This window comes from Pelophylax lessonae (assembly GCF_965119305.1).
Source record: "Pelophylax lessonae genome assembly, chromosome: 9".
NCBI lineage: Eukaryota > Metazoa > Chordata > Amphibia > Anura > Ranidae > Pelophylax > Pelophylax lessonae.
The window spans coordinates 234,164,879-234,190,034 of record NC_138776.1 but is presented as its reverse complement, the minus strand read 5'-3'; the positions used below and the strand labels follow the sequence as shown (position 1 = coordinate 234,190,034).

The following is a 25,156-nucleotide window of genomic DNA, read 5'->3' as shown; positions in this document are numbered from 1 at the left end:
GGGGCCCTTCCCTTCAAGCCTGGGGATCTTCCCACTGATTCTGGGGCCCTTTACTCTTGTTGCAGGGCCCTTTATTACGGTCCTGCAGCTGGACCCTTTCACAAGTTCCATGGTGGTGGAATGCCAGGGCCTGTTTGCAAGTGTGACCTTTGCGATCCTGGAAGTTCCCCCACTGGTGTCAATAGTTTTAATTTTTTGGTATTTTAATTGTATTATTTAATTTTTTTACAATGTCATTGACTATGACTCTGTCCATTCAGAAAAGGAAGGAGTTGGTAAATTACATATTTACCAACCCCTTCCTGGTTCTTTGTTGTGACACATCCCCTGCAGCTGGCAGGAGAGGGAAGGGAGCACACTGTGTGTGGGGGGGGGGGGGACCAGAGGGGCACCAGGGGCCCAGAGACAGCAGAACACGAGTGAACTGGATAGGAGGAGTGGCGGGGCAGCATACAGAGGAACCAATCTCCTCCATTTTTCTCCTAATGCTAAAGGAGGACAGTGATATCTCTACATGCTGCGCCTGGCGCCCCTCCTTTCCAGGTGTACAGGGGAGACGCACAGGCCCCCTGGAGCACGGGGCCCGTTGCAATTGCAACCCCTTTCACCCCCTGTAGTTACACCCCTGGTTGTGGAAACACAAAGGGTTCCTCCACTCACAGCCTGAGCCTCAGATTGGCTGTCAGCAGCCTTTTCTTTTATTATTGGTTGAATCTGAGATATCTCTACAGTAGTAAGGGTAAGGACGTTGGGTGGGGGTAAATAAAAAAAGATAAGGTGAGAAAACAAAGGGAGGGGTGTATTTAGTTCTTTTAGAGAATGATTGTTGGAGCAATGCATGAGATTGAATGATTTTAGACTGAATCTTAGAATACATAGGAACATAACAATCATTTTGGTAAAAAAATTCTGTCAAGTTTAGCCTCTAAAAACCCTACAGCTTGGGTTTAGCGGAAGGCAAAATAAACCCTGTGAAAACTTGTTATCACTTTTACCAAGAGAAAAAAAGCCTTCATGACCCCATTGTTAGCCCTGCCAGAGAGCCCTACCGCTCCTCCAGTTTCCTGACCAGCAGTCTTGTTATCCTGGTATCAGGTGGAGGAGCGGATAGGGTCCTGCAGCCAAAATATTGGGACCACAAATGAAAGTACAACCAGCAAACTTAGGGAACAACTAATAAGAAAAGACTCATGGTTTGGAGTAGGTCGGAAGCCAGACCCCAAGGGAGCGAAGTCCAGAAGAGTAGTCAGGAACAAGCCAAGTTCGTTAGCCAGAGCCGGTACAGTCCAAAAGGGGTAATCCAAAGGGAGGTCAAGAGCGAGCCGAGATCAATAGCCAGAGCCGGTACAGTCCAAAAGGGGTAATCCAAATAGAGGTCCAGGTAAGCCAAGGTCAGCAACAAGAGCAAACCATAAACAGCAGACAACAAGAAGCAAAACCTATACTCAGGCACTAGCAGGAAGTAGAAGAGGGTATATATAGGTCAGGGGACGAGGTAACTGACTACAGCTGGCCACTGGGGTGTCTCATACCAAAAGGTAGGAGATAGTGAGAATCAAGCCCAGTATAGGAATTACCCAGTGGCTCAGCCAATAGGGAAATGATCCAGAACATACCAGACCACAAGATCAACTCCCAGACATGGTGTGACACCCTTTTGGTTATAGTTAACTAATTTCCTTGGATCAAAATATTTTTTATTGGCCCTTAGTAACCATAACTCTGTAATTAGTCATGGGGTGATCTTCAATTCCCTTTTCATGTATTAAAGCATGCTGCAGTCTAAAGTAGACCTTGCATAAAAATGCAAGGTCCAAATAGGTTGCAGTCTTCCACCACCCCATGTAAAAATGCTCAGTCAGGCTCGGTTCACACTATTGCGATGCGGGAAGGCTGCGAATTCGCAGCCTGTTCCCGCATCGCACACGCACCCCCGGCAGTTCACACTGCCATATGCGATCCGCTGGGGGTGTCAATGTAATCTTAACGACACCCCCAGTTTGATCGCATATCGCAGTGCGATCGTGCAGTTCGCACAGCATCGGATCGCACAAGTGTGAACCGCTGTGCGATCCGATCCTGATGCGGCAGCAAAAATGCCTCCTGTGCGTCTTTGCTGCGGGTGCGATGCGAATTTAGCCATACAAACTGTATGGCTAAACTCGCACCGCACAGCTGATCGCATGTCATGTCGGAGCAGTGCGCTCCGACATGACATGCGAACCCCGCACACGCAGAAGTGTGAACCGGCTCTGAAAGCAATAAAGAAAAAAAAAAACATTATAAACAAAATGTTAAATATACTTACGTTGGATTCCAGAATGTAGTGTGTTAGTCTAGGCAAGGGTAATATCAATAAACCTCACAGGATTCTGAGAAGGCTGAGCATCTACAGTAGATCCCACAATGCACTCCTTCATAGTGCTTGAGTGGCTCCTTGTGAGATTCGGAATGCTGAGATTTACTAAAATCCTGTGATGAGGCCTTGTGATACATTTTGTTTTAGATACATTTTCCTTGGGTATTATGGCATGAGGAGCTGTGCCATGAGCAGGTCTTGCATTTTTTTTTCCACTCCACCTCTCCTACTACAACATTTTCATGAGGTCTTGCTCTCTAATCCTGCTATACCAAACTTATAAAAAACGTATTCTAAGTTTTAATGCTAGTCATTTTTGTCTTGCCAGGGTGGTCTACCTGCAGGTCAGCATGAACATGGGTCTCACCTTCATTTCCAGCTCTGTGAGCATCACCAGCACCCACTGTGTAAGTATCTGCAGAAGCAAGAATCTGCTATATTTTGTATAAACTTTCCTTGACTCATTTATTGCCACCTGCACATAGCAATGCTTATTCCATTTTTCCATTTCATCAACATGGCTTGTCTAGCAATTGTATATGCAAAAAATGTAAAATAATAGTGGTTGCCAATGCGAGCACCTGCAATCACTCACCCAGGGCTCTACCTCAGTGAGTCAACTCAACTCACCCACAAAGAGCTAATTAGCTCAAAATTCAAGTGGTTGTAGCAACTACTATAAAAAATCAATGACCATGAAAATAAAAAATGTCACTAAACCAATGTGCATCTAGGTACATTTGGCTAATAACATTAGCAGCGATGATGTGTCTCCTTTAGGGTTGAGCGAACACCTAGATGTCCGTGTTCGACGGGTTCGGCCGAACTTTAAAAAAAAGTCCGGGTCCGTGTCCCGGACTTTTACCGAACTTTTCCCGGACACCGAACCCCATTGAAGTCAATGGGGACCCGAACTTTAAGGCACTAAAATGGCTCTAAAACACCAAAGGAAAGGGCTAGAGTGCTGCAAATGGCAGCAAAACGTAATTAAGAGCATGGCAAGTGCTCTGCAAACAAATGTGGATAGGGAAATAACTTAAAACAACAAAAAAAAACAGAAAAATAAAACAATGTTCTTCTTCATCTCTGAAGGACGAGGCCCATATGGAGTAGGAGGGAGGTTGAGGTGGTGGTGGATGTGGCGGTGACTAGACATATGCCGGTTTTCGGTAATTCGATATATCGCGGTATTGCATAGCCACGGTATTGTTATTGTGGCATTTTTAAAATACCGAGTTTCTCTGTCAAGTCTGCCTGACTTGTGAATTGATACATTTCAGTGAGCTGGATGACTCATTCACTCACTCAGCTAACACCTTTCAGCATTAAGTCTCCTAACTATAAACAAAAATGATTACATTTGTATCTTTTCCTTCCCTCTGCCAGGGAGAAAGGAAGTTTAACCTCTTAAAGACTGGATCTTTTTCTGACACTTGCTGCTTGCAAGTTAAAATCAGTTTTTTTTTTGCTAGAAAAGTACTTAGAACCCCCAAACATTTTATATATTTTTTTAGCAGAGACCCTACAGAATAAAATGGCGATTGTTGTAATATTTTATGTCACACTGTATTTGCGCAGCAGTCTTTCAAACGCAATGATTAGACTTTAATGAATAAAAAAAAAAAAAAAAAACGTAACAGTAAAGTTATCCCAATTTTTTTTTTTTTTGTTACACAGAGAATCGTGAGAGAATCGTGATCTTTATTCCAAGCTAAAAAATCGTGATTCTCATTTTGGCCAGAATCGTGCAGCTCTAATAAATATATATATACACACACACACGCCTAGCAGCCCACATTACATTATTATATAGCCATCAAGCAGTGTCTGGCCTACCTGGTGATGACTGGTCCTGGCGCTCTGATCCGATGGCCTGGTCTTTAAAGGGGCAAATCCTTGCGATCCAGAAGTGGTTAAACCTGCAGGAGGACCGGTGTTTTTATCTATTAATGACTTTACTATTGCTTTAGGCCTGGTTCACATGTATGCGGGTTGGTGGTTCACATGTATGCGGGTTGGCGGTTCACATGTATGCGGGTTGGTGGTTCACATGTATGCGGGTTGGCGGTTCACATGTATGCGGGTTGGCGGCCCACATTTGCACAGGCATAGCAGCCCATTGATTTGAACGGGCTGCTATGCCCTCATTTTCCGCAGAAAAAAGGTGCATGCAGCATTTTTTTTAAATTCAGTGGCCTTGAAATCCATCCTGCTTTTGCACCATGCGACTAACCTGCAGTTCCTGCTCTGGCAAGCTTTCTGCATTTTTTGTATACGTGGGCACGGCATTTAAAAATAAACAGTTTGCGTGTGCAGCAACGGCAGGTAAGTCGCATGGTGCAAAAGAAGGATGGATTTCATGGCCACTGCATTTTTTTAAATTCTGCATGCACCTTTTTTCAGCTGAAAACGCAGGCATAGCAGCTCAAGCCCATTCACATCAATGGGCTGCTATGCCTGTGCAAATGTGGGCCCCCAACCCGCATACATGTGAACCAGGCCTAAAGCAATAGTAAAGTCATTAATAGATAAAAACACCGGTCCTCCTGCAGGTTTAACCAATTAATGACTTTACTATTGCTTTAGGCCTGGTTCACATGTATGCGGGTTGGGGGCCCACATTTGCACAGGCATAGCAGCCCATTGATGTGAATGGGCTTGAGCTGCTATGCCTGCGTTTTCAGCTGAAAAAAGGTGCATGCAGAATTTAAAAAAATGCAGTGGCCATGAAATCCATCCTTCTTTTGCACCATGCGACTTACCTGCCGTTGCTGCACACGCAAACTGTTTATTTTTAAATGCCGTGCCCACGTATACAAAAAATGCAGAAAGCTTGCCAGAGCAGGAACTGCAGGTTAGTCGCATGGTGCAAAAGCAGGATGGATTTCAAGGCCACTGAATTTTAAAAAAATGCTGCATGCACCTTTTTTCTGCGGAAAATGAGGGCATAGCAGCCCATTCAAATCAATGGGCTGCTATGCCTGTGCAAATGTGAACCACCAACCCGCATACATGTGAACCAGGCCTAAAGCAATAGTAAAGTAATTTATAAACAACACCTCCTTCAGGTTTAACCACTTCTTGACCACAAGGATTTGCCCTCTTAATGACCAGGCCATCGGATCGGAGCCGAGCGCCAGAACCAGTTATCACCAGTTAGGCCAGACACTGCTTGATGACCTATTTTAGGCCTGGTTCACAGAGTCTGTACTGACTGACTATATAATAATGTGCATAAGTGAACCAAAGCCCCTAAATTCAGCAATGAAATTGAAGTGAGGTGGAAATTTAATAATTTAAATTTAATAATAGAATACCGTGATAATACCGTATACCGTGGCAAAACCTTAATCAATTAATCGCAGCATGAAAATCTGATACCGTCACAAGCCTAGCGGTGACATAGGCGTGCGCACAGGGTGTGCTGGGTGTGCCTGGGCACACCCTAATCACCTAGGGCACATAGCATTGCCAGTGAGGAGATGGGAAAGATCTCCCTGGGACCTGCTCTGCTCTATTTCTCCTTGCCTACAGGTACATGGCCCCGATACATTACTCTCCCTGCTGGCAAACACATGCATGTGTATTTCAACTTTGGGGTGCACACCTTAATGCAATAGGCTGCGCACACCTATGGGCGGTGTAGGTGGAAGCGGCGGTGGAGGAGGACCAGGGCCGGATTAACAGCATCATGGGCTTGGTGCTGAGGATTTTGAAGGGCCTTAAGGGCCGTGCCTTGCCATGCACCCAGAGGAGGAAGGGTGCAGCCATGCATGCCTAATTCAACATGGGATGCTGTCTCTGAAGCCCATAAACACATCCATGCATCGCCAACTGTCCCTCCTTGTCCGGCCTTCACGCTGTGTGGGGAGGTTCTGAGGGTGCTGCCTGGGGAAGCGAGCATAGAAGCCAGACTTCTGTGTTTACAAGTGACAGAAGAGCGGTAACAGTGAATATGGCCAACCCGGGGCCTATATAAAAGGTAGGGGCCTGGAGCTGCAGCTCCAATAGCCCCTACATTAATCTGGCCCTGAGGAGGAGGACGAGGTAGCCAACACTGCTTCTTTTCAAAAATTTTAAATGAGGGTACACCCCAAAAGAGTGAGAAAGAGCAAAAATGGAACAATGGGTGGGTAAGGTCGGTATCCATTGCTATTCTGCATAAGGTACGGAAAAGTCCCGTGGGATCCATGCCTGGTTCATTTTAATGAACGTGAGCTTGTCCACATTGTCTCTGGACAGGCGGCTGCGCTTGTCTGTTATAACGCCCCCAGCCGTGCTAAATACCCGTTCAGATAATACACTGGCTGCAGGGCACGCCAGCACCTCCAAGGCGTAAAGGGCAAGCTCAAGCCATGTGCCCAATTTGGAGACCCAGAAGTTGAAGGGGGCAGACCCGTCATTCACTACATGTAGGCGTGTGCACACATACTGCTCCACCATGTTGGTAAAATGCTGCCTCCTGCTAAGACGTTCCATCTGAGCTGCTGGTGCTGCTGTTTGTTGTGGCGTGCTGACAAAGCTTTTCCACATTTCGGCCATGCTAACCCTGCCTTCTGAGGTGCTGGCGGTGCCCTGGTTGCGTTGGCGACCTCCTCCTCCTCCTCCTCTGCCTTGTGCTTCCACTGTGGCCCCGCTGTCAGATGGGAATGCCAGCAGCATGGCGTCTACCAGCGTGCGCTTGTACTCGCGCATCTTGCGATCGCGCTCCAGTGAGTGAATTAAGGACGGTACGTTGTCCTTGTAACGGGGATCCAGCAGCGTGGCCACCCAGTAATCAGCACAAGTTAGAATGTGGGCAACTCGGCGGTCGTTGTGGAGACACTGCAGCATGTAATCGCTCATGTGTGCCAGGCTGCCCAGAGGCAACGAAAGGCTGTCCTCTGTGGGAGGTGTATCGTCCGTGTCCTCTGTATCCCCCCAGCCACGCACCAGTGATGGCCATGAGCTGGCCTGGGTGCCACCCTGCTGTGAACATGGTTCCATCTCCTCCTCCAGCTCCTCCTCCTCCTCATCCTCCTCATCCTCCAGAACTGTGCCCCTGCTGGACAATTGCGTCCCTGGCGTTTGCGTGTGCAGGAACCCACCCTCGGAGCCCCTTGCGAATGACTGCCCTGAAAGCCTTGGAAATGTTACCTCTTCATCCTCCTCCTCCTCCTCATCCTGTGCCACATCCTCTTCCATCATCGCCCGAATTGTTTTTTCAAGGAGGCATAGAAGTGGGATAGTTAAGCTGAGAACGGCGTCATTGCCACTGGCCATGTTGGTGGAGTACTCAAAACAGCGCAACAAGGCACACAGGTCTCGCATGGAGGCCCAGTTAAATTAAATAGCGGAATAGAAAATATGATCCAAAAAAAGTGTATGTATATCACACGTACACAACCACACTGGGCCCCAATTACTATTGTTTGTACCCCTAAAAGGCTAGATGAGGAGTAGGGGGAGTATGGAACAGGCAGCACCCTCAAACCTTCAGAAGTATGAGATGAACCCCAACAACTTGGAAAGGTGGATCTCTCTCACACGTACCGACACAGACTATCCCGCAATTCAATTGATCCTCAAAGGTTTTTATTGAATAGCGGAATAGGAAATATGATCAAAAAAAGTGTATGTATCTCGCACGTACACAACCACACTAGGCCCCAATTACTATTGTTTGTACCCCTAAAAGGCTAGATGAGGAGTAGGGGGAGTATGGAACAGGCAGCACCCTCAAACCTTCAGAAGTATGAGATGAACCCCAACAACTTGGAAAGGTGGATCTCTCTCACACGTACCGACACAGACTATCCCCCAATTTAACTGATCCCCAAAGGTTTTTGATTAAATAGCGGAATAGAAAATATGATCCAAAAAAAGTGTATGTATATCACACGTACACAACCACACTAGGCCCCAATTACTATTGTTTGTACCCCTAAAAGGCTAGGAGTAGGGGGAGTATGGAACAGGCAGCACCCTCAAACCTTCAGAAGTATGAGATGAACCCCAACAACTTGGAAAGGTGGATCTCTCTCACACGTACCAACACAGACTATCCCCCAATTTAACTGATCCCCAAAGGTTTTTGATTAAATAGCGGAATAGAAAATATGATCCCAAAAAAGTGTATGTATATCACACGTACACAACCACACTAGGCCCCAATTACTATTGTTTGTACCCCTAAAAGGCTAGGAGTAGGGGGAGTATGGAACAGGCAGCACCCTCAAACCTTCAGAAGTATGAGATGAACCCCAACAACTTGGAAAGGTGGATCTCTCTCACACGTACTGACACAGACTATCCCCCAATTTAACTGATCCCCAAAGGTTTTTGATTAAATAGCGGAATAGAAAATATGATCCCAAAAAAGTGTATGTATATCACACGTACACAACCACACTGGGCCCCAATTACTATTGTTTGTACCCCTAAAAGGCTAGATGAGGAGTAGGGGGAGTATGGAACAGGCAGCACCCTCAAGCCTTCAGAAGTATGAGATGAACCCCAACAACTTGGAAAGGTGGATCTCTCTCACACGTACCAACACAGACTATCCCCCAATTTAACTGATCCCCAAAGGTTTTTGATTAAATAGCGGAATAGAAAATATGATCCAAAAAAAGTGTATGTATATCACACGTACACAACCACACTAGGCCCCAATTACTATTGTTTGTACCCCTAAAAGGCTAGATGAGGAGTAGGGGGAGTATGGAACAGGCAGCACCCTCAAACCTTCAGAAGTATGAGATGAACCCCAACAACTTGGAAAGGTGGATCTCTCTCACACGTACCGACACAGACTATCCCGCAATTCAATTGATCCTCAAAGGTTTTTATTGAATAGCGGAATAGGAAATATGATCAAAAAAAGTGTATGTATCTCGCACGTACACAACCACACTAGGCCCCAATTACTATTGTTTGTACCCCTAAAAGGCTAGATGAGGAGTAGGGGGAGTATGGAACAGGCAGCACCCTCAAACCTTCAGAAGTATGAGATGAACCCCAACAACTTGGAAAGGTGGATCTCTCTCACACGTACCGACACAGACTATCCCCCAATTTAACTGATCCCCAAAGGTTTTTGATTAAATAGCGGAATAGAAAATATGATCCAAAAAAAGTGTATGTATATCACACGTACACAACCACACTAGGCCCCAATTACTATTGTTTGTACCCCTAAAAGGCTAGGAGTAGGGGGAGTATGGAACAGGCAGCACCCTCAAACCTTCAGAAGTATGAGATGAACCCCAACAACTTGGAAAGGTGGATCTCTCTCACACGTACCAACACAGACTATCCCCCAATTTAACTGATCCCCAAAGGTTTTTGATTAAATAGCGGAATAGAAAATATGATCCCAAAAAAGTGTATGTATATCACACGTACACAACCACACTAGGCCCCAATTACTATTGTTTGTACCCCTAAAAGGCTAGGAGTAGGGGGAGTATGGAACAGGCAGCACCCTCAAACCTTCAGAAGTATGAGATGAACCCCAACAACTTGGAAAGGTGGATCTCTCTCACACGTACCGACACAGACTATCCCCCAATTTAACTGATCCCCAAAGGTTTTTGATTAAATAGCGGAATAGAAAATATGATCCCAAAAAAGTGTATGTATATCACACGTACACAACCACACTGGGCCCCAATTACTATTGTTTGTACCCCTAAAAGGCTAGATGAGGAGTAGGGGGAGTATGGAACAGGCAGCACCCTCAAACCTTCAGAAGTATGAGATGAACCCCAACAACTTGGAAAGGTGGATCTCTCTCACACGTACCAACACAGACTATCCCCCAATTTAACTGATCCCCAAAGGTTTTTGATTAAATAGCGGAATAGAAAATATGATCCAAAAAAAGTGTATGTATATCACACGTACACAACCACACTAGGCCCCAATTACTATTGTTTGTACCCCTAAAAGGCTAGATGAGGAGTAGGGGGAGTATGGAACAGGCAGCACCCTCAAACCTTCAGAAGTATGAGATGAACCCCAACAACTTGGAAAGGTGGATCTCTCTCACACGTACCGACACAGACTATCCCGCAATTCAATTGATCCTCAAAGGTTTTTATTGAATAGCGGAATAGGAAATATGATCAAAAAAAGTGTATGTATCTCGCACGTACACAACCACACTAGGCCCCAATTACTATTGTTTGTACCCCTAAAAGGCTAGATGAGGAGTAGGGGGAGTATGGAACAGGCAGCACCCTCAAACCTTCAGAAGTATGAGATGAACCCCAACAACTTGGAAAGGTGGATCTCTCTCACACGTACCGACACAGACTATCCCCCAATTTAACTGATCCCCAAAGGTTTTTGATTAAATAGCGGAATAGAAAATATGATCCAAAAAAAGTGTATGTATATCACACGTACACAACCACACTAGGCCCCAATTACTATTGTTTGTACCCCTAAAAGGCTAGGAGTAGGGGGAGTATGGAACAGGCAGCACCCTCAAACCTTCAGAAGTATGAGATGAACCCCAACAACTTGGAAAGGTGGATCTCTCTCACACGTACCAACACAGACTATCCCCCAATTTAACTGATCCCCAGAGGTTTTTGATTAAATAGCGGAATAGAAAATATGATCCCAAAAAAGTGTATGTATATCACACGTACACAACCACACTAGGCCCCAATTACTATTGTTTGTACCCCTAAAAGGCTAGGAGTAGGGGGAGTATGGAACAGGCAGCACCCTCAAACCTTCAGAAGTATGAGATGAACCTCAACAACTTGGAAAGGTGGATCTCTCTCACACGTACCAACACAGACTATCCCCCAATTTAACTGATCCCCAAAGGTTTTTGATTAAATAGCGGAATAGAAAATATGATCCCAAAAAAGTGTATGTATATCACACGTACACAACCACACTAGGCCCCAATTACTATTGTTTGTACCCCTAAAAGGCTAGGAGTAGGGGGAGTATGGAACAGGCAGCACCCTCAAACCTTCAGAAGTATGAGATGAACCCCAACAACTTGGAAAGGTGGATCTCTCTCACACGTACCAACACAGACTATCCCCCAATTTAACTGATCCCCAAAGGTTTTTGATTAAATAGCGGAATAGAAAATATGATCCCAAAAAAGTGTATGTATATCACACGTACACAACCACACTAGGCCCCAATTACTATTGTTTGTACCCCTAAAAGGCTAGGAGTAGGGGGAGTATGGAACAGGCAGCACCCTCAAACCTTCAGAAGTATGAGATGAACCCCAACAACTTGGAAAGGTGGATCTCTCTCACACGTACCAACACAGACTATCCCCCAATTTAACTGATCCCCAAAGGTTTTTGATTAAATAGCGGAATAGAAAATATGATCCCAAAAAAGTGTATGTATATCACACGTACACAACCACACTAGGCCCCAATTACTATTGTTTGTACCCCTAAAAGGCTAGGAGTAGGGGGAGTATGGAACAGGCAGCACCCTCAAACCTTCAGAAGTATGAGATGAACCCCAACAACTTGGAAAGGTGGATCTCTCTCACACGTACCAACACAGACTATCCCCCAATTTAACTGATCCCCAAAGGTTTTTGATTAAATAGCGGAATAGAAAATATGATCCCAAAAAAGTGTATGTATATCACACGTACACAACCACACTAGGCCCCAATTACTATTGTTTGTACCCCTAAAAGGCTAGGAGTAGGGGGAGTATGGAACAGGCAGCACCCTCAAACCTTCAGAAGTATGAGATGAACCCCAACAACTTGGAAAGGTGGATCTCTCTCACACGTACCAACACAGACTATCCCCCAATTTAACTGATCCCCAAAGGTTTTTGATTAAATAGCGGAATAGAAAATATGATCCCAAAAAAGTGTATGTATATCACACGTACACAACCACACTAGGCCCCAATTACTATTGTTTGTACCCCTAAAAGGCTAGATGAGGAGTAGGGGGAGTATGGAACAGGCAGCACCCTCAAACCTTCAGAAGTATGAGATTGTGTTCACTGTACCCCACAAAGATTGAGTTCACTGCACCCCACAATGATTGTGTTCACTGCACCCCACAAAGATTGTGTTCACTGCACCTCACAAAGATTGTGTTCACTGTACCCCCCAAAGATTGTGTTCACTGCACCCCACAAAGATTCTGTTCACTGTACCCCACAAAGATTGTGTTCACTGCACCCCAAAAAGATTGTGTTCACTGCACCCCAAAAAGGATGTTGTTCACTGCACCCCAAAAAGGATGTTGTTCACTCCACCCCAAAAAGATTGTGTTCACTGCACCCCACAAAGATTGTGTTCACTGCACCCCAAAAAGATTGTGTTCACTGCACCCCAAAAATGATTTTGTTCACTGCACCCCAAAAAGGATTTTGTTCACTGCACCCCAAAAAGGATGTTGTTCACTCCACCCCAAAAAGATTGTGTTCACTGCACCCCAAAAAGATTGTGTTCACTGCACCCCACAAAGGATTTTGTTCACTGCACCCCAAAAAGATTGTGTTCACTGCACCCCAAAAAGGATGTTGTTCACTGCACCCCAAAAAGGATTTTGTTCACTGCACCCCAAAAAGATTGTGTTCACTGCACCCCACAAAGGATTTTGTTCACTGCACCCCACAAAGATTGTGTTCACTGCACACCAAAAAGGATTGTGTTCACTGCACCCCAAAAAGATTTTGTTCACTGCACCCCAAAAAGATTGTGTTCACTGCAGCCCAAAAAGATTGTGTTCACTGCAGCCCAAAAAGATTGTGTTCACTGCAGCCCAAAAAGATTGTGTTCACTGCAGCCCAAAAAGATTGTGTTCACTGCAGCTCACACACAGAAAAATGGATGTGGATCACTGACACCTGCCTATCTCCAATCCCACACCACACAGCAATATCGATTGTAGTTTGTAGAACACAGTTTCCCTAAAATTCAGCAGACTCTGTCCCTAACAGGATTGAGAAGAGATCGTAGATCAGGATTGAGTGCAGACCCCACCCCCCACACAGCAATATCGATTGTAGTTTGTAGAAGACACTGACCCTATAATTCAGCAGACTCTATCCCTAAAATGCCTACAACTCGCCCTGCCTAAACACTCCGACCTGTCCCTCAATTCTATCCGGACACAAATGGTTTTTTCCTGCCTATCTTTCCCTAATCAGCAGCCAGCACGTTGATGTGTGCTCTGTCCCTGAATCTAAGCAGCATAATGACGCCGCTGCGGCTGCCTCGAACTTATAAAGACTTGGTCACATGCTTCAGACGGCCAATCACAGCTACTGAGACATTTGCAGGCATCCCTGGGATGGCTTAAGGCACACCAGTTAAACGATTGTTGATTGGCTGTTGAAAGCCCGCCATGAAAAGAGCGCCAAAGCATGCAAAACCCGGAAATAAAACGACCGAACACGGATTTTTACCCGAACATACAGTAAAGTGTCCGTGTCCGTGTTCGGGTACAAAAAATCCAATTATTCGGTACGAACACGAATAATACAGTCCGTGTTCGCTCAACACTAGTCTCCTTAATACACTGTCCTCATTTAGCTGCAAATAGCTAAATATAATTAATAAACATTAATAGACAGTTCTTATAGCCCATGCAGTGGGCGCTCATCCAGGTGTTTAAATTCCTGTAAAAAGGTAATGGACACTAACCAGACATTAATAAAAGTAAACCTTTGAATATATAGGTTTTCCTCCGATCCTCTTCAACTTTGCTCCACTGATCCCTTCCTTAAGCCTCATACACACGCAACGATTATCGGCTGACCGATCGTCCGTCTTTTGTCCAGAGTGGTGTTTTGTTGGTTGGAATGTGCTCTAGACTGCACCTAAATTTTCTCGCCAGACAAAATTCTACTTCAGAAGTGATGTCATGTGTTGGATTGCTTTCTTTGTGTTCTTTCTTCTCTGAGCATGCCCAGACTTGCTCATAAGATTTTTCCCTGTCGAAATCTGTACTGACTTCACGAAAATCGGCCGTGTTTTGACAGCTGACAAAAATTTTATAGCCTGCACACCAGATTTATTTCGGCCGAAAAGTCGGAGTTGGTTGTCGGAAGCATCATACTAACAAGCCGAAAATCGGCAGATCGGTCGTTGGTCGAAAATTCCCTGCCGATTTTCGATGCGTGTGTACGAGGCTTTAATAGGACACCAGCTCTCCAAGGTTCTCCTCTCCTGGTGTACCTATACACCTTAGTATGTACCTCCAGAGATCACCATATGGATACAAACGCCAGGGTTATGAGCGAAAAGGAGAAGGGGGACCAATAGCGTGATACCGTTTTAAAAGTTTATTGATATACAGTAATAGTAACACTGCAAAAGCCCCTCTCCCCTCTTCAATTGTTCTTACATTCAATCTTAATTAAAATTGCCATAAAAGATATCCACATATATCATCCTCTCATGATGTACAATCCCATCTAATAAAGTGCACACTGTAACCCTCTCACCGCATCCGTGCTGCGTCCAGCCGATAATCCTGCAGTGAGTTCCGGAAAGCGTATTCAGCGCCACCGTCTCCTTGTATATGCGTTGTTGTTTTTTTTTTTATTTTCTATATTTTCTTTCCATCAAAGAGGAGTTATCCTTTCAACAATTTTATACGAAAAGCTAGTTCTGGGCACATCCACCATGACATTGACGTTGACCATGACATTGATGTTAACTGCCAATCATGCAACACTTTGCACAAATACATTTATATATTTTTTTTTTCACACAAACAGAGCTTTCTTTTGGTGGTATTTGAGCACCACTGGGTTTTTTTTTATATTTTTTTTTATATAGGCGAAAAGATCAAGCATTTTAAAAAAATATATACATTTTCTACTTTCTGTTACAGAACATATCCAATAAAAAACGTAAAAAAAATATAATTTCTTAATTTATTTAATAAAATGTATTCTGCTATGTCTTTAGTGAAAAAAAAAAGTGTATATTAATTTGTTTGTGCCAAAGTTATAGCATCTACAAATTATGGTATAATTTTATATATACTGGAATTTACGCTGCTACTGTATAGACCCTATACAGTAATGGCGGTCATCAGTGAATGTGATAGGGTGGCTGGCAATCTGACAGGGCTATTCAGCATTTATCAACATTTTCTTTTTTTTAACAATCAATTTTTATTAATTTGTAAAGAACAACAATACACAAATTAATAAGCTGTAGTTGATAACATTGGTGTAAACTTCAATACAAGGAAGTTTTTATAAAACTCTTGATATCCTTCACCATCCTACCCCAGATGGGATCCATCTGTAGGCATGGCGTGGACATCAAGTTAACCAGAGAAAAGCAATTACATGGGATGCCACGACAAAACAAAAACAAGGAAAAAGGAAAGTTTTAAGCACATCTAAGGACTACATCAGAGCGGAGGAGAAAACACAAAGAAATCAAGTGTGTTCCATACTTGGGGGTATAATTATAGGTTACACTCCTTTAAATAAGCAGAAGCTTTAGGGTGAGATATCCAGGTAATCCATTTCTTTTTGAAAATTGAGGTGGAATAATTATTTTTTTTTCTTATAAATGTTTTCTTATTATAATTATAATTCTTATGAGCTAGCATCAATTCAAATTATACTTGAGTATTTAGCCTGGAAATGATAGTCAATAGGTTAGGCGCATGAGATGATTTCCATAGACTGGCTATGGTGATCCTTGATGCTATCAAAATATGAGACACAATAATTCCATGGGATGTGGGAAACATATAAACATTTATTCCCAATAAAGCTGTGGCAGGGGTAAGCTTGACTCATTTCCCTGTAAGATTTGCTATAAAGGAGGATATTGAGTTCCAAAAACTTTGTAAGTTCTTGCAGCTCCAAAGAATATGTAGAAGATTGCCAGTTTGATTATCAAATTTTTTTTTGAGCCATAAGCTTTTGTGGGAATATAACTGCTAAAAAAAAAAGCTAAAAAAAAAAAAACACTAAAAAAACGATGAAAAACGCTAATGCTGCTTTTTACAGCTAATGCTACTGCCATTTCTATACCGTCCAGTCCATGAGGCCATGAGGCCTAAGAAAAATCAAAAAAGAAACCTTGAGCTTCCCCCGATTACTTGCAATTAATAAATATGGAAATATGTTGTATAAAAATATTTTGTATTATTTGGATAAAAACAAACATGATTTAAATTGTATGTCCACTTTTGCAGGCAAAATACAATGTGTGTGTATACATTTTACATAGCATAACTTTAAATCTATATTTGTTTACATAGCAAGCCTGCGTAGCATAACTTAAAAAAAAAAAAAAAACATTTAAAAATTACACCTCATAATTTTTAGATACTCTTTTCTGGAAACGTCAGCATTGACAAATCCTAGTTCTGTTTGATAATGAGGGGGCCAGGAAGCTGTGTTTTCCATAAATAATCCTGTCAGTTGTAAACTTAATTTGACCATTGTCTATCCAAACAAAGGGTTAAGCATTTAGAAGCTGGGCTTTTCCATTGTATGTTAGTGAGAGGAAACTTTAGTCAGTCCTAAGACTTTCTATTGGGACAGACACACATTGAATTTCAGAAATGCTTGCAGTCAGCCATAGTTACATAGTTCGTGAGGTTGAAAAAAGACATCAGTCCATCCAGTTCAACGTATGATGTGTGTATGTATATATATATATATATGATATAAAGAAAAAAGTGCGCTGGTCTGTGATATGCTGCTACCAGATGAAAAATGATACGTGATAAAATAATGAGTGGTGCGCTATATCAATATATTGGGTGTATATTCCAAACAATAACAATTAATACATAAATACAACCTCAAATATAAACAAAATATATATCAGTGCAGAAATGTATATGGTGTGAGAAGTCCCAAGACACAACTGTGTCAATAGTAGGACCACCGACAGTGGTGTATTGGTGACAGGTGATAGTTAATTCAATTGGTGAGTTGAAATTCCCACCACCTGCTGGAATTCCTCCTCACCGGACGGAATAGAATAAGTGCTTTTCTATGGTGAAAATAAACGATCCTGGTGCTCAAACCAAACGAAGTGCTCCCCACCGTGCATACACTAGAGCCCGTCAGGCCTCTTACCAGATAAATGGGGTTATCATGCACTGCTCACTGCTCTCAGATCCAACCGATGTTGGCAGCCACAATGGATGTAGAAGTCATATACCACTCCACTGTTCACAGTCGGGTAGATTTCTATGTCCAGACAGTGCTCATGGCCACTTGTTATAGGTGATTAAGAGGATCGTTTCGCTCCAACATGATCTATGCAGTAGGAACTAACGTCTCCCCCGTCGTGCAGCACAGAGAAATTCCACACGAGCTCCGTTCAGGCTCCAGACAGGCCTCGAGCATCTCTGGAGAGACCTAAAAATGGCTGTCCACCAACGTTTACCATCCAACCTGACAGAACTGGAGAGGATCTGCAAGGAGGAATGGCAGAGGATCCCCAAATCCAGGTGTGAAAGACTTGTTGCATCTTTCCCAAAAAGACTCCTGGCTGTATTAGATCAAAAGGGGGCTTCTACTAAATACTGAGCAAAGAGTCTGAATACTTAGGACCATGTGATATTTCAGTTTTTCTTTTTTAATAAATCTGCAACAATGTCAACAATTCTGTGTTTTTCTGTCAGTATGGGGTGCTATGTGTACATTCATGAGGAAGAAGAATGAACTTAAATGATTTTAGCAAATGGCTGCAATATAACAAAGAGTGAAAAATTTAAGGGGGTCTGAATACTTTCCGTACCCACTGTATATATAGTAGGTAAGGTTGAATAAAGACAATAGTCCATCTAGTTCAACCTGTGTAGGTGTGTTTCGGTAATTGTTTCCCATATCTCTATATGTTGTGTTCTTTAGGATGCACGTCCATTACTCTTTTATTAATATCAATAATTGGATCTCATGCTTTGCTGGGGTTTTTCACCTTCCTCTGGATCAACTATGGGTATAGGATTGTGTATGTGGGATTGTATGGTTGGGTTTTCAATACTGTTTTTCTTTTTTTTTTTTTTTTTTTTTATTGGTTGATCCAGATGGACTTGTGTCTTTTTTCAACCTGACTAACTATGTAACTATGTAATACTCCCCTCTGCCACCACCAATTGTGGAAGAGAGTTCCACATCCTTATCACCCTGACAGTGAAAAATCCACTGCGCAGTTTGAGGTTAAACCGATTCTCCTCAAAAACTCATTGTGTGGCCCTGTGTCCTCTTACGCTCCCTGAGGCTAAATCATTTTTTTTCCTATGTTGGAATCACCATTGAGGTTTTTGTAAATCTCTATCATGGCCCCTCTCAAGCGTCTTTTCTCGAGCGAGAACAAGTTTAAATATGTTTTTTTGTTTGTTTTGTCTTTCTTTTTCTTTCTTTATGTAATGTTAATGCTTTTTTTCTATTTCTTTTTTTTTTCTATTTTGTAATTACAAAAATAACAAAAAAAAAAAAACAACACTGTTATTTCCAGTGAAGGGTGCGACATGGTAGAGCAGACAGATATTTCAGACAGTTGTGCACTTCCAACTTTATGGCAACAGTTTGGGGGAAGGTCCTTTTCTGTATTAGCATGACTGTGCTCCTGTGCACAACAATAACTTTGAAAAGTTTGATATGAAGGGCTCAGAGCCCTAACCACAGCCCTAGTAAATACCTTTTAGTTGAATCAGAATGCTGATTGTGAGCCAGGTACTCTCATCCAACATCATAACCTGACCTGTTTTGGCTGCATAGACACAAATTTACACAGAAATGCTCCAAAATCTTGTGGAAAGCCTTCCCTAGATGAGAGGAGGGTGTTATAGCTGCAAAGTGATGGGATATAATAATGCCTATGGTTTTGTAATGGGAATGTCCAGTAAGTATGTATGGTATCGTCATGTGTCCACACACATTTAAGCATACAGTATATTTATATAAAAAATACTTTATCCTCCCTTTTTAAATGAACCTATATAAAAAAAAAAATACAGCAGAGTACCTTCGTCTTCTAATGTTTTCTTCTGCCCCAGATGCTTTATGTTGAGGCAGGTCACTCTCCTCTATCTGATATAAGGATGAGCTTGGGTTTCTTCCAGACAAGGTCATGGCTATGTGTCAGTATTGGGTCAGTGAAGTCACAAGCATCCCGCTCATTTGTATACATGCAACTGCAAGGCAGGGAAGTCCCTGGCCACAGTTGAATGGGCTACAGTAGATAAGAGTGGAAGCTTCCCCACAGGTTCAGTCTGAATCCAAATATGGACCAAGCCCTAGCTTAACCCTACTTCTATATGACTCAACACACTTTTGTGTGTTGTGACAAGATTTGTCTCAAAAGGAAAGCACCCGTGCAGGAAGGCACTGATTTAATCATCAAACCCCCCCTACTCAAGAGTCACATACTAGGTCTAGAGCAGTAAAGCTGAACCTTTTCCCAGAGTTGCTACTCTGGGACCATTGTACAGGCTGTTAGCTAGAAAACAGCAGTTTACATTTTTTGAGAGAGTCTTTTTAGCCATTCAGGGCTGAACTGAGAGCTACAGGAAAAAAAGCAACTTGGACTGTATATTCGGCCTCCCTGTAGGGAGATCACTTCTTTTCTGGGGAAGTTCCACTTTGAGGCCACCTCCCCTGCTACTATTTATGAAATCAAAAAACAGTATCTCTCCTGCGCTCAAGTTGTATGCGGGAAGGAGAATGGTCTTTTTAAGATAAGGAGGTCTTGCTGCCCCCCTCAGGACCAAGGGTATTCAAAAACACTGTAAGACAACAACAAAAGAAGGGCGCACCGACCTTGGGCATTACCACTAAAAAGTTTATTAAAATCTAAATGGGTAGCGTGCAATATACTCACAAACATAGGATGTTTCCTACATGCATGTAGGAAATGGGAACCACTCGCCTCCAGAACACATCTCTACTGCTGGATGGCATGATGGTGTCCACAAAGACCTGGTTAGGGTTATTCATTTCGAGGGAGAACCCTCTTCCTTCCAAAATCGCCACTGGCTCTGAGGAAGAGGGTTCTCCCTTGAAACGCGTAAGCCAAACCACGTCTTTGTGGACAGCATCACACCATCCAGCAGTAGAGAAGTGTTCTGGAGGAGAGTGGTTCCCATTCCTACATGCATGTAAGAAACATCCTATGTTTGTGAGTATAATGTACGCTAGCCATTTCGATTTTAATAAACGTTTTAGTGGTAATGCACAAGGTCGGTGCGCCCTTTTCTTGTTGTTGTCTTACTATTTATGAAATGGCACTATTGGGAAGAGGGGAGGGGGTACCTGATTTTGACAGGTACCCCATCCCACTGCCGCTCTGAGGCAATCGGAGTGAAAGTTCTGCCCCCCTACCCCCCCTCGCAGATGTTTGGGACACGTCACAGGTCCCAGAAGACTGTGGAACCATTCACAATGCACAGCACGGTTTATGATGTTTGGGACACGTCACAGGTCCCAGAAGACTGTGGAACCATTCACAATGCACAGCACGGTTCATGCATGCGCAGTGGGCACCTGGCTGTGAAGCCACAAGCTGCCACAGCCGGGTGCCCACAATTAAGATGCCGGCACTGGGGACAGAAGATAGGAGGTGACAACATCTGGGGCGAGCACATCGCTGGATCTTGGAACAGGTTTGTGGCTGTTTCACAGTTTTTGTAGTTGCTGACTTTTCATTTTTACACAGGAGACTGGAGCTCCTCTTTAGGAGACACCCAAATGATCTCTGCTAAAAGGGAGTTCAGTGAGAGCCACAAATAAGCTAACTCTACCTGAACATCAGCCTCTGAACCCATTGAACATAGATCATGTGAGTGTTGCCGAGGTATTTTGTAACATGACTGATCCTTGTACAAGCCAAGGCTAATATTCTCTGCAAATCAGCTCTGTGTCATCTAATACATTTTAAGTGAATTTTCAACTTGTAATATGTTTTCCTTTAATAAATTGACAGAACACGGGAATAATTCTATTCATCATCTTGCTGATCCTATTTATTCTACTCCTTCTGGCTCTGCTCTGGTGGTTTTGGCCGCTTTGCTGCACTGTGGTGAGTGATTATGAAAGATATTCTTTACATATTGACAGACCATTAACATTTTGTTCATTATATTGTTATACAATATTTTAACATAGTAGTAGTAACCTGAACCACAATTGACTATTCTGTTTTGGGTGGAGTGTGCTTTCCCACTGGATTACTGCAAGTATCTGGCAGATTTTCAGGAAGAGTTCCCCCCGCCTTAAAATATAAGTTACAGACCAAAATGCTATAGAGTTACTCTTCCCTGCTTGAGACTCTGCATAATCTTGCAAAGTATTCAGCAGGCAACAGATGACTACATTAGGTATAACCATAGAATACATTTTTATCACTACCTCCGCAGGAGCCACTTAATAATTTGGGTTCTCTGTTCTGTGCCTCAACTTCACCTCTGACATACAGTACCTGGTTTAATGAAAGTTACTGCAAGTAAGAACACAAGTATATATACCTTTCACTTTGCTGTGAATTAGTACCAGGAAATAGACACAAGACTGTTTAGTGGTAAATCAACTCAATTTATTGGTATGGGTTAGAACATATGGTGGTTTGAGCATACATAAACACACAGAAGGTAGGTTCAGACACAGTCTGCTAGACAGTATATTCACTATGCCAAGCTAACTTAGAAAAGAGTTCTGTACCATTAGACTGGGATTAACTCATGAATCAGCAAACAGTGCATGTAAGCATTGCATGCAATTTGAATAATAATACTCTAACTAGTTTAGAGTGCACTTTAGGAGAAAGGCTAGGATATGGTGCAATGTCAAACACACAGAAATACCTGGTGCTGAGAACTAACATGTATAAAGACCAGAAAAAAATGAAAAATAAATAATAAAAACTAATAAATTAAAAAATAAAATTAAATTAAATTAAAAAAGTAAATAAATTGTTGATGGATAAAAATGTTAATTAATAAAAGATGACCGTAAATATTGTCAGGAGTGAAGCTGACCCATACTCAGTCCCAAATGAGATAAACAACACAAACAGCAAAAATGGGATAAAAAGCATTCCCCCTGACCAATGACAAAACTTGCTTGAAGATTGAAGGTACAAAAGTCTCAGTTTATTGAAAACATCACAAATAAATTATCCAAATATTGAAATAAAGAACGCTGGCCACCATGTGCAACAACTTGAATGAGGAAGAGCCAATACTGGTGACAATATGCTGTAGGGGAGGTGACACCCCCAGCGGGGAATAGGATGGAAACCGTGCCTGGCAGAGATGGAAGAGAGATCAGACAGAGAGATGCCGTTGCGGTGTCTTCTGATGCATTGCCTCCCCAGTGCAGGACGGCATTTGCGGGCTTCCTTCTACTGATGCGGCATCTCTCTGTCTGATCTCTCTTCCATCTCTGCCAGGCACGGTTTCCATCCTACCCCCCGCTGGGGGTGTCACCTCTCCTACAGAATATTGTCACCGGCATTGGCTCCTCCTCATTCATGTTGTTCCACATGGTGGCCAGCATTCTTTATTTCAATATTTGGATCATTTATTTGTGATGTTTTTAATAAACTGAGACTTTTGCACCTTCAATCTTCAAGCAAGTTTTGTCCTTGGTCGGGGGGAACACTTTTTATCTCATTTTTGCTGTTTGTGCAATGTACCTCTCTCTGTGTAGCAGTTGTAAAGGGACAGTTTTTAGTCCTAACTCTTCAGAAAGCTATTCTGGGTCCCAGTTGTCCAATTGGTGCACATGAAAATAGTCCCAGTCAAGCCTGCAGACAGCAATAAGGCTATTAGATGGATGTATGGTCAGTCCTAAAAGTCTCTCTAGCAGCAGATATAGTAAAGCCCCACAGCAGCAGTTCACTGGTCCCAATGATATTGAAGCTCATCATGTGGTCCCACACAGCGATTAGTCCCCTCTCTGCTCTGCACCCAGCTGACTCTGACTGTCAAGCATTTTGATTCATTACACTGGATCCTGTTCAGGCTGCCATTATGCAGCGGTGGGGGTGCACTCTGGATAGTGCTGTGCACTCAACAAACTCCCTCGTGGCAAGAGGAAGCTGTGTCCTCCAGAGTCTGAGAACAATGCAGCTCTTTCCCCTCCTGGCAATCTCCCTCTGGGAAATGCAGTTTAATGGTCAATAGAAGTCCACAGTATGGTTCCCTTCCTGAACGTAATTTCCCACATTTCACTGTGGCCAGCCATCGCAATTGGTGCATTGGGGGCACAGGGGCGCCGCCCCCCTATCCATGCGACCGGCCCCTTAATCTACATGCGGGGCGCTGGACGCATGGACTTCAATGGGCGTTTTTTTTTTTTAGCCATGTGATTAGAGCCATAGGCTCTAATAGGCTAAAAAAAAGGGTGGGCTCGAGGCGCAGAACGCTGCGCCCTGAGCCCACCCAGTTGTGTGACAATAGCGAATGAAAATTTGCTATTGTCACATGGATCCTCCTCCTGGCCAATCAGGAAGTAGGTCCTGAGACCTGTTTCCCGATTTGCCTAAAGGAGAAGCCATGCCATTGGGCATGGAGGAGGAGGGAGGAGACGCAGGACACAGGGAAGAAGAGTATATATGTTAAAGAGTAAAAATGTTCCCATCCCCCATTTGTTCTCCTGCATTGTCATGTTGTTACATGGGCTTCTGATGAAGACTACACATCTAACACCAGCTGGAAACCCACTCAGAGAAATGTTAAGTAGCTCTTTCAGGAATGAGAAATGGCTGCATGACACCAGCAGAACTGAGATGTATTGGTATATTGTATAACTATATTGTACTAAATATATTTCCTTTAGAATATAAAAAGGAGGTCATGTAAACTCTGGCACCCTCAGCATCTCATGTATGGTGTCTTCTCCTTCTGGTGTTGCTGGGCATATACTGGACAAGTGCTGATCAAGTAGGGTGGCAAGGCATCCATTGTTATATGACTCAGAAATGCCAGAAATGTGGAGAGCATCAGGGGATGCCACACAAGGATGATGAAGCTGAAAAATGCGACACTTTTCTTCTTAGCTAATTTGCATAAAATAATTGCCCATATGTTAGTGCATACATGACAGATCCAGGCTGTACAAAAAGTTTATATTTGAGAACTTTATATGGTATATTTGGTTGCAGATTAGCTCTAGATCTAGATTTACTGGCATCCAATATACATAAGGTCAGTTTTTAGCAGAAAAGCTCTACATTGTCATGTTTGTGGTATTAATTGGAACATATGAAGTCAACTTTCAATTAGAACTAAAGCCAAAATATTTTTTGCTGCTTTACGGTTTTAATTTCTTCTACTTTTTTTTGGCAGGTTATTAAAGAGCCCCCACCCCCTCCTCCTCCAGAACCAGTAAGTATGCAGAAATTTTTCTTTTCTTCTAGAAAATTAAAGAAATCTAAACAACTATTGCTATCCAATAACAGTGCTCTTCAGGTTCCCAAATATAAGTAATTCAAAATGTTGTCCCTGTTTCTTAAAATGGGTGGTGATATTTGACAAATTAGGAGTAATCTCCTGATCGGATGATTTTAGGAATACAACACTATAATGTTTTCTAAGGAAAGGAAGATGCTGATTGTTAGTAGTTTGCTGATCTGATGGACCTTCATCTATCCTGTCATCCTTCTAGTCAGAGGCAGCTCTTTCACACATATTTTTGTGCTGACATGTAGGCTTTGTGCCGCAGAGTTTTGGGGATAGTTATGTTATGATGGCTGGAATGGCATGCATTTTTTTATATACTAAGGACCTCTAAAGTTAAATTTCATCTTGGACAAAAAAAGATAAAAGGGGATCCTCCAGCAAATCTTAAAAATACTCACTC

The 25,156-nt window shown here is 42.9% G+C and overlaps 1 protein-coding gene across 1 annotated transcript in view; it reads left to right on the top strand.

Moving 5' to 3' along the window:
* ANTXRL (ANTXR like) overlaps positions 1-25,156 on the top strand; it is a 237,486-nt gene that overhangs the window by 155,292 nt on the left and 57,038 nt on the right. The window contains exons 12-14 of the mRNA XM_082268219.1: positions 2,688-2,766; positions 21,279-21,374; positions 24,643-24,681. Of these exons, the coding sequence (XP_082124345.1) occupies positions 2,688-2,766; positions 21,279-21,374; positions 24,643-24,681 (214 nt within the window). The remainder of the gene's footprint in view (positions 1-2,687; positions 2,767-21,278; positions 21,375-24,642; positions 24,682-25,156) is intronic.